This window comes from Psammomys obesus, unplaced genomic scaffold, assembly GCF_907164565.1.
Source record: "Psammomys obesus unplaced genomic scaffold, mPsaObe1.curated_primary_1811, whole genome shotgun sequence".
NCBI lineage: Eukaryota > Metazoa > Chordata > Mammalia > Rodentia > Muridae > Psammomys > Psammomys obesus.
In genome coordinates this window covers 18,163,779-18,173,444 of record NW_026596051.1, presented here as the reverse complement: position 1 = coordinate 18,173,444, position 9,666 = coordinate 18,163,779, and the positions used below count along the sequence as shown (strand labels likewise).

The 9,666-nt window shown below is 52.4% G+C and overlaps 1 protein-coding gene across 3 annotated transcripts; it reads right to left on the bottom strand.

Moving 5' to 3' along the window:
• Positions 1-518: 518 nt before the first annotated feature.
• Msantd1 (Myb/SANT DNA binding domain containing 1) lies at positions 519-9,375 on the bottom strand. Of its 3 annotated transcripts, none has more exons than XM_055624155.1 (4): positions 9,302-9,375; positions 6,508-6,772; positions 2,699-2,974; positions 519-1,062 (listed from the first exon to the last, which is right to left on the bottom strand). In XM_055624155.1, the coding sequence occupies exons 1-4, from the start codon at positions 9,315-9,317 to the stop codon at positions 822-824; spliced, it is 798 nt and encodes a 265-aa protein (XP_055480130.1). In that variant the 5' UTR covers positions 9,318-9,375; the 3' UTR covers positions 519-821. The 3 variants fall into 3 exon arrangements, with proteins under 3 accessions (XP_055480130.1, XP_055480132.1, XP_055480129.1); XM_055624157.1 differs by lacking the exon at positions 9,302-9,375 and adding an exon at positions 7,489-7,542; XM_055624154.1 differs by lacking the exon at positions 9,302-9,375 and having other exon boundaries at positions 6,508-6,871.
• Positions 9,376-9,666: the final 291 nt, after the last annotated feature.

Sequence of the window (9,666 nt, the reverse complement as noted above, 5' to 3'; positions counted from 1 at the left end):
TTCTTCCAGAAGTGCATGGCTCTGGGTGACCTGGCTGCTGGCAAAAGGTACCCAGGGTGTTGTTTGCAATGGCTGTTTCCCTTATGGGGTGTTCTTCCTAGCTCTATCTGAATCTGATTCTTTCTGTCATAGGACCAGACTTTCCCTTGAGCACTCACCATCATTGGCTACCGTTTCCCTGATGACTGAACTAAAGTTTATAAAGCCAGGACCTTTGCCTCACTTAGCACACAAGGGCTACCACCGGGACCCAGATCAACAGGCCATTGGAGAGCATAAGCAGGTCGAGGCAGCAGGGATCCTGTGCTAGTGTGAAGCTTCAGACAGATGACTAAGGGGTGACTGGGTTGGGTTAGTACTGTGATAACTAGGTAGTTGGGGTAGCTGCTACAGACTCTGTGGAGGAAAGACCCCCCACAACCTGCCCCTGACCCATGGCATTTGCTTTTGATGGCAGAAGAAAATCATCCAAGCCAGCACTCCCCCTTCCCCTTCATACCAGAGAGAGGAAAGTCAGCTTCCAGGCAATAATTGAAAGTACATTTAATATCAAAAGCTGTTTCAAGTATCATGATAGTGACTATATTGGAGAGTGGATTCTGGAACCTTCTCACTAGTCGTCCTGGGGTCCCTGGCATCAGTGCTGGAGATGGGGGTCCCAAAGTCTTCCAGGGCCACTGGGGTCCTGGAAAGCCCTTCAGAGAAACACAGAAGCCAGGCTGAAGCCTGTCCCCTTTCTGGAATCTGCCTGGGTGGGCAGGGCCCTGAGCTGCGTGGGCCTCCAGATAGGATTACGTGGCACCTGGCATCCTCTCCATGGCCTAGACATTGGACTTGGCGATGATCTTCTCCAGCAGGCTCATCATGCGCTCCTGAAGCTGCAGGCTCTGGACCTGTAGGATGTTCTGCTGGTCCAGCACACGGCGGACCTCTCGGCATGTCTCCTCCATGGCACGGCTCAGCCGGCGCTGCTCCTCCAGCATAGCCTCCAGCAGCCGCAGTTTTTTTTTCTGTAAGTGACAGCTCCGAACCTTGCGTTTCTTCACAGGGCGTTCCTCTGACCTGTAGGGAAGAGATGAGCTGGTCACAGGGCCTGGATTATGGGAGCCACCAGACCTTCCCAAATATCCCACTGGACAAATGGTAGCACGGAGGCCCCAGGAGCCACATCTGTGACTCAGGTCTCAGTTCACAGAGGTGAAGAGGGGCCAGCGCTCACACACAACAGAGAGAACAGCAGGTGGCAGCCAGTGCTGGCTTGTGGAGGGAGCAGGCAGTCCTGAAGCCATCCACAAATCCAGAGTGTGGACTATGTGGGCACATGACCCTCACAGCACCGCAAGGTCAATGAGCTGGTAGAGGGTGCTCAAGGTTGAAGCACCCATTCCAAGGAGCAGCAAGGCTCAATAGGAAGATTCTGGACAGTGTGTGTGTGGTACTTGATACTCTTAAGGGAAGGGAAGTGTGTAGCCCCCACGGGCCTATGACACACAAATAAATAGGTTCAGAATTAAGGCCTGCTCTGGGCCCTCTGTCTCCAAGTATGACTTTGGTGGGGTAGGGGGTCAGGCAGGCCATCTGGGTTCCTTCCCTGGAGATGCCACATGGGTGTTCTCTGCTAGTCTAGAAGCCCTTGCTGGACAGCAGAGAGCTGTCAAAGCCTACCAGACCCCAAGGCCTATCGAGTAACTGCCAGTATCTGGCATGTGCTCTGTGTTCTGAGCAGAGTGGGTGATCGGCCACTTTTGGGGACAGAGCCCCAGGCAGCTGTGCCTGGGAACTGGGGTGGTAAGCCATGGGAACAATTGGCTATAAATCTTAGGCTTCTCTGCTAGCTTGGTGTGGCTTTAGTAAAGACAGATTTTTGTCTGGGCCCTTTAGTGAGAAATTCTACCCTGGGAAGGGCTTTTTGGGTGAATTAAGCAGATGTTCCAGCCCTAGGGACATTAGGTTCTGAGACCTCCATGGAGGTACCTTTCCTACCTTACCTGCTATCAAACAGGCTTGAAATCCCATAACACAAAGCCACATTTCCTAGTCTCTTCAACTGGCTGACTCCTCTTTTACCTTGGAAACCCACCCTAAATATCTCCTCCTTAGAACTGCTTGCTCTGGACCCCAGAGTCTACAAAGCCACAGGTTGTCTCCCACTTGTCTTCCAACCCAGAGGCTCTCTGAGTGCCTTGCAGGCACAGGCATGTGGCCCACACAGGGCTGGAGTGTAATGACAGAGAAGACAGGCCCACTCACTGCTCAGGAGGTGCATGCCCACATCTCTATGTTGAGATGACCTGTTGCTGAGATGGGGACCCCAGAAAGGGTCCAAGTTGGGACTTGACGGGCAGGGAGGGCATGCTCAGGGCCTGGTCCTGTGTCTTTTCTCCTTGAGGAGTACTGATTTATCCCCATTTTATGATGGGAGGCAGAGGTCAGAGAGGTCAAAGAACTTTCCAAGCAGGTAAGAGGTGATGGCGTTTTGGACAAGACCCACCTATCCACTGGCACTAGAGCCTCTTGCTGCCCTGAGGCTGCCCTGACCCTGGACCAGGCACACAGCTGTGGCCTGTGCAGCCAGTCAGGGCAGAGGATACCATGGTGTGCCACTGTGCCACCTTGCTCTGGGCACTGGAGGATAGGGTAGGGGGTGGAGATGCCAAGGCAGTGCTGGGTCAGGAGAGGAAGAGCGAACACACACTACCTGAACTTAAGGGACAGTAAGCTGGAGGAGCTGTCGGAGCGATCGTCCTCGAAGCGGCCTTCATAGGAGCACTGGGCATACGGTAAGTACAGAGGGGTGGACTTAGCAGACGGCGACAGGGACGCCTCGGTCTGGGACGTGGAGGGCCCCGGCTGCTGGCCATCCGGCAGTTTGCCCTCACAGGACTCAGGGACCTTGGCCAGAATCCTATCAATGGCTAGGTAATAGGGCCAGTCCGGCGGGACGGACTCGCTATCTGTCATGCATTTTAATTTCCTGAAACGAGAGACACAAGAGCCAAGGTGAGAAACAGCAGGTGCAGCCTGTCCTGCCTGACCCCTGGGCAGAGTGGCACCCAAGGGGTCTAGGTCCCCAGAGGGAGTCATGCTGATGCAGGCGGGAGCTACTCCCAGCCTGCCAGGCTCTATGGCCCCTGTGACACTGGATAAAAGGCAGAGAGGCTTTGGGAGCTGCACCACCTTTGGGTGTCAGAAAGGAAACCCAAACATGAGCAAGGGCACCCACAGGTGCTAGGAGCTTGGGGCTGGTTCCTGTGGTCTCTCCTCTTCTCTGGGTTTAAATTCACTGCAATGAACTGTGTGCTCTTTTCATAAGTTAACCTGCGGACTGAGACTGTGAGATACCGGCATAGAAGAAATTGCCATGCAGCAGTTGTATTCAACAATGATGCTTCCAGGAGAGGGAACCGCAGGAAAACAATACTCACAGCTCTGGCCCTATATCTTGCACACACACGCACTCTTGGACAGGTTCGTTAACCTCTCTGAGCCTTCATGTTTTACATTAGTAAAATGGGGATGAAAAAGTAAATCCTTCACAAGGCTAAAGAGAAGATTTCATAAAAGAATGTCTGGTAAACAGGAGGCCAGGCTCCAACACTGTCCTCAGCTGAACCTACCAGGAAGGTATGTTAGGCCACATCATTGTAATACTGCTACCATTCCATCCCTGAGCTAAGCCTGACCTAGCTTTCAAATTCACAGCCTGTCCAGAGACCTTGGGGCTGGGTGGTCAGTGCCATCTCACAATGCCTAACACCCCACCTCTACTAGTGCCAAAGCCAAAGGTCTGATCAGTATGACCAATGCTCTCAAGACCCTATGCTCTGTGTTCTCCCACTGATGGGTCCTGTCTCACTGAGAGGACTGTCACATCCCTGTCCTAAGTCATCCCTTGGAAAGGGAAGGCTAGGGAGACTGGACACAGGCTGTTTGGACAATTTTGGTTTTTAGAGAAAGAGGCCACATAGGAGGAACATTCCAACCCCTAGGGCCACCTTGGGCCTATATGGGGTTCTCTGCAAGGGCTGGCCCTAGTCCCACTGGTCCCTGAAGATGGAAAGCTGGCTGAATGGAGCTCCTAATGCAGGCATAGCCAAAGATTAGGGGCTGTTGCCCAGGATAGATTGTGGTTAGCTAAAGCAGAGACTGGCCTTGGGGAGTAGCATCAAGGGCCTGGGAGCCTCCACCACATAGTGTGACTATGTCAGAAAGCAGAGACAGGTCACACAGAACAGAGTACAGACTGCTCTGGATGAATAGCAGGGGCACTGTCAAGCCACCTGGGGGCACAGGGAAGGTGAAGCTCATCACCACTGGTGCCATGTCAGCCTTCTTCTCAGGTTCCTCCTTTCTAGAGAACCCCTGCCCCAGTTTTCTCTGCTGCCCTTCTGCCCGCCTATTCCTTGGAGAAATGGGAAAAGCCTGTCTCCAGTGACGGGGCCTCATATGGTATTCCAACAAATCATGTTGCATGGAACCTAGCTACATGTTCAAATTTCCTTTAAGCCAGAACCTTAATATGTAAACAGTTCCTGTAAAAAAGGAAGAAAAGACTCTGCTGTGAAGGGGTTAGGAATGGATGAATAAAGAACAGGTCTGCTATGAGGAGCCATGGTCTTCATGTGCCTCATAAACTGTGAAGTGCTATGCTTCCTACCCCCAGACTGCAATGGTGGTCTCTCCCATGCACCTTTATCCCCAGGTCTCTTTGGCTCAGAATCACCTCTAGGAATGGAGACAGAACCCTCCCCTAGGATTCTGAGGGAGGATTTCAAGATAAATAATGAACAACACAGCTAGACACTGTGAGCTACCGAGTCAAAGAGAAGCTAAGGAAAACATGCAGTGGTGCCTTGTACCTCCCCCTAGGACCTCTTCTTCAGCAAGCACTGGAATAGGACTATGGGAGTGAGTAAGCCAGGTAAGGCTCTTGCCATGGCTGCTGTCTTCATGTGTTCATGTCTGTTCCTGCAAACAGGAGGCTTGCCTCTCAGCTCTCTCATAAGACAGAGGCTTAAATTTAACATCAGTTATGATAAATACCTTTGACGCCAGTAAACCCAAGCATATGCTGGAGCCATGGGTTTTGGCTCACAGGCTCAGCTGGGGGACAATATTGGGGGTCAGAAATGAGCCATTGATAGGTTAGGCTTGAGACCTCTAACTTCTTTCATGGCCCTTATAAGTCAAACCAGCAGTTAGAAATGGAGCTTCAGGGCTTCATGGTCTGTCCAAGATCTTGTTGGGCCTCCATGTCTCCCAGGGGCATCGGATTCATGGACCAGGTATGGGGCATCTCTTTGCTGATGGGGGCATGAAAGCTCTTTTCTTCCATGGAGTCTGGCTGGGGACCTCACAGGCATGCCTGTAAGACAAGGTCTACGGCAGCCTTCCTATCTGCACAACTCACCAGATCAACTACTAGTATGACTGTGAGCCACTGACAGCACCTTCCATCTCAGGCAGCCCCGGGTCCTGTCTAGTCTGTCTTTTCGGGGAAGTACTCTTAACTACTTACAGTCCTCCTTCAACAGTCTCCAATTCCTACTGTGACACCTCCCCCTCCTCATATGCACATGACCTTCACTTTATACCTTGACCTTCATTCCACCTGTCACTATCTCATACCTCCCAAGTCCACAATCTCCACCCCATCTGTAATCCATGCCCTGCATTTGACTCACTTCCTGATAGGTCAGACCCACCATGGCTGCTCCCTCCTGGATGTCAGAGATGTTCCAGACTGTGAACTTAGTACCAGTTCCCCCCAGGCTCTCCTTCAGCTGCACACTAGGACAATCAAACTGAGAGGCAAAACAGCAGGGATACAGATGAGAAGTCCCCAGGCCAGGGTTTTGTACTGCCTGAGCAGCCCCCTAAACACCCTTCTCATCACCCCAGAGGCTGTCTCTGGGCTGGGCATGAGTCAGGGGCTCACTTAGCACTCATAGCCTCAGGGCATTGGAATCAGCCAGGCCTGGGAGTCAAACCTCCTCTCCACTATGGCTTCAGTTTCCTCACATGAAACAAGGTACCCCCACACCCTGCCCAACTTGGGTGTTGTGATAGATTGGACAGGCAGAACCAAGCTCAACTGGTGTCCTGCAGTCCCAGTTGAGGATGTGAGGCCTTCAGATCCGGTGCTGCTTCTCTGATACCCACCTCTGGGTCGTCATGGCAGGCAGGAGGCAGATGTAATGCCAACCTTAGAACCATGCTCATGATGGTGCAGCTCCAGCCCTAGTCCCTGGAAGTTGAGCTGAGGACATCCTCAGCCTTGCCACTGAAGAGTTCATGACCAGTATTCTACTCATCGGCCTCAGTTTCCCCATCTTCCCAATGGGAGGCCGCACAAACGGTTTTGGAATGCTGTCTTGCCAAGCGGGGCTCTGACTTACAGGTGGACAATCCAGCCCAGGCCATGCATACCCTCCCTACCTCAGACCACAAATGGCCAAGAGTAGAACCACCTGCCTGGACCCTCCCACAACCATCCAGTGTGCCCACCTGTACTGGAAGGTCATGTTGGTGATTTTGATCTTGATCTCCTCTCCTAGCCGGCGCTCCCCAGTCATCTCGAAGAGCTTGCTGGCCATCTTCTCGTACACCTTGGCATTGCGCTTGGTCTGCTTGAGCTCATCGAAGAACTCCTCCCAGACCAGCATGAGGCCGCGCATCTCGGCATCTGTCCAGTTGCGGGCCCTCCGATGCTTCTCCGTCTGAGGAGACACAAGGTAGCCGGGCACTTCGGCTGCTGCCATGCTGGAGGCACCTGCAGGGTTAAGGATGGTACTCAGGCAGGGCCTCAGGCCTGGCCAGCGCACCATGGGCGAGAGGCAGTGCACTCGTTCACTCGCTCGCTCGAGGCAGCTCCACGCTCAAAATGGGGCCTACATCTGACAGGCAGGAATTTAGTTAAAAGCTTTTAAACGGGAAACGTCATTTTGATGTCATGTTTCCATAGCAACAGAGCAACTGCATAAGCTACAACAACAGAAACCTTTTAACTGAAAGCACAGGAATCAGGGCCGCACTGACGGGCCATCAATATTGCAGTGAGAGGCTGTGCCCAAACCCACAGTGGCTCCCAGTCCCCCGCCTCCTGCTGGCCCTCCAAGCCCCAGCTGTGCTTGACAGGTTCCTGCAAGGGGGACCCAGGCGGTAGTCCCCACCTCAGCCTCATCTGGTTCTGGTTTATATAGGCCAGAGTCCAAGAAGGCCCAAGTGGGCTCTATGCTGAGACCCACAGTATACAGGGTTACAAGGGAGACAGAGGTTCCAATGCTACCTTGATGACTGTTGATGTGGTGGGGTCCTTTCTGAGGTTACCCTTTCTCAGAGGTCTGTCAGGCTTTACTGAGGCTGTGCCTCATGAGGCCCTGCCCCCTCACCATTGACTCTTTGCTTCTCTTCCTCCACTCACCCAACACCCTGGGTGTCATGTTGTGTGGGTGCTGGGAAGCCAAGTGAGTCAGAGCTAGGTCTTACCTAGTCGTGAAGACCAGGACACAGATGCTGGCCCTCATCACGGGTGGAAGCAGGGGCACAGCACTGACGGAAGAAGCAAACTGAGCTGGCATGAGGAGGCCCATCAGGGAAAACTGGCAGCAGTCAGAAGGCAACTTCAATGGCCTAAGGCAGGGCATATTTCAGGGCCTCAAAAGACATAGCATTGCTGGGGTGGGGACAGGCGAAACGTCAAGATGAGGATTAATATGGCTACAGGGCTAGGCAGGGACCTGAGGCTGAGGAGCCAATAGGTGATCAGGAGTGTAGAATGTGGAGTCTGCAGAGGGAAAGGCCACGAGAGGGCACTGACAGCTAACATCTGGAAGGTAAGACCTGAATGAGGCTCCATGGGACCTAAGGCCCTCATGCTGGACTGGCTGTGGTGAACACAGGGTCTAGCCTGATCTCAGTATCTCTGGGTCCTATATACTCTATTGGTAGTCCTGACTGGTCCCTAAGCAACTAGGCTAAAACTCTCTGGCCAGCAGAGGAACACTGACCACCGGCCCGACCCCCGCCTGACCAAAGACAGGAAAATTCAGCCTGGAAAAAGCAGTGTCTCTGGACTTCTGTGTCTACTGTAATGAGCACAGTTAGAATTTATTGGATGTTAGGGGAGCAACCTGAGTTACAGTCCAAAATTAGAAGCGGAAAGGCAGCAGAGGGTGGCCCCTGGGTTCAGGTCAATGCCTGGCTTCTCTGAACCCTGGGAATCACCGAGGGACCCAAACACATCCTTCCTACTGCTGAGCTTTGCAGATACTCCTGGGTTTGTTTGCAGGTGCCCATAATTGTTCCATTTTTCCTAAAGGAGTGCTCAGAAAATGCTGAGGTCAGATAGATACTGAGCTTGTCAGACACAGTGGCCTGCTGGTCCACTGCTGCCCCCTAGTGCTGAGTGTGGGACATGGTTCTCAGAGCCCACAGTAGTAGAGTGCCTAGAAAGTGCCTCCTCTAGGAAGCTCCCTGTTCTTGACTCAAAAGGTTGATCCTTGACGGGAAGGTCAACTAGGGACCTGGCCTATTGCCTCCACAGAGCACCTCCAGCCAGCAGGGGAAGACAGACCAAACATGACCTGGGGCCCAAGAACTCAGTATGTTTACCAGGCTGGCCTGTCTCTGCTTCCTGAGTAGGGATTAAAAGTATGTGCCACTATGCTTAGCTTTAAGTGGCTAGCTTTTAAATCTAGCTCTCTCTGACTCTGTGTGACCTTAGCCATAGACCCCAGCCTCAGTTTCCTCATCCCGGAACTAAAATAAAAGGAGCTAGCTAGATGACTATAAATGACTCTGCAAAATTCTGATCAAAAAGCCATAACCTCTCTAGAGATATGGAGAGGCTATTGGATCCCCATCTGCCATCTTAGCCCCTTCCATAAATCTCCTAAGAGCCTCTGGAGAGTTCAAAGCCAGGCTAGTGGTTAGCTGTTGGCTAATGGATGTCACTGCCATTATTCTGGGTCCTATAGTCAAAAGGCTGCAGAGGAAACATCTATACCAGCTGCTTGCTCAAGTTCCATGAAGTAGGAGCCAGTCTGGCAAGAACTACTCCATAATAACACAACACTTTGGGTAGCATCTTTATGGGAGTAGGATAGGCTTCCACCTCTTCTTAGCCATGGGGACATCAGCAAGCCCCAAGAACAAGGTTGGCCTCTGGGGGAACCTCCTAGAGCAGAGTAATTTCCTGGCTTCCAAGGACAAGAATAAACTGGGTATTTGTTCAACCCCTTAGGTAGCTGCCCCCACCTAAGGTGGGACATGCTTCTCCACTGAGGATAAAGTTCCATACCTTGGCACAGCTGCATGGCCTGCTAGGACCCTCAGTTGTCACAGGATGAGGAGGCAGAAGGCTGAGGACTAGGCCCCCAGTAGCACCTGAAGGGAAAGGGTGCAAGTCAGCTTTAGCAAGTGTCTCTTCAAGGCCAGGCACAAGGAATAGGGTCATGACTGGTCCTGCTGTGAGCTGGTGAGACCTACTCTCTGGGTCTGTTTCCCCTCTAACTGAGCCTGGGGCTAACCTGAAACTTCTATTTATGGAAACTGTTGAGGCTCTAAGAAACCAGGCCTGACCAGGGTGATGTCAGCTAAGCTCAGCCTCTAGTAGAAAATGGGAGCTATGGCAGGATGCCAGAAACTTTTTGAGTGCAAAGGGCT

Excerpts from the sequence above, each read along its gene's own strand:
- Msantd1 (XM_055624154.1), bottom strand. The coding sequence starts at position 6,827 with ATGGTGCGCTGGCCAGGCCTGAGGCCCTGCCTGAGTACCATCCTTAAC. Across the intron at positions 2,975-6,507 it reads AACATGACCTTCCAGTACAG|GAAATTAAAATGCATGACAG; the intron begins GTGGGCACACTG and ends CTCTCGTTTCAG. Across the intron at positions 1,063-2,698 it reads TTACTGTCCCTTAAGTTCAG|GTCAGAGGAACGCCCTGTGA; the intron begins GTAGTGTGTGTT and ends TCTTCCCTACAG.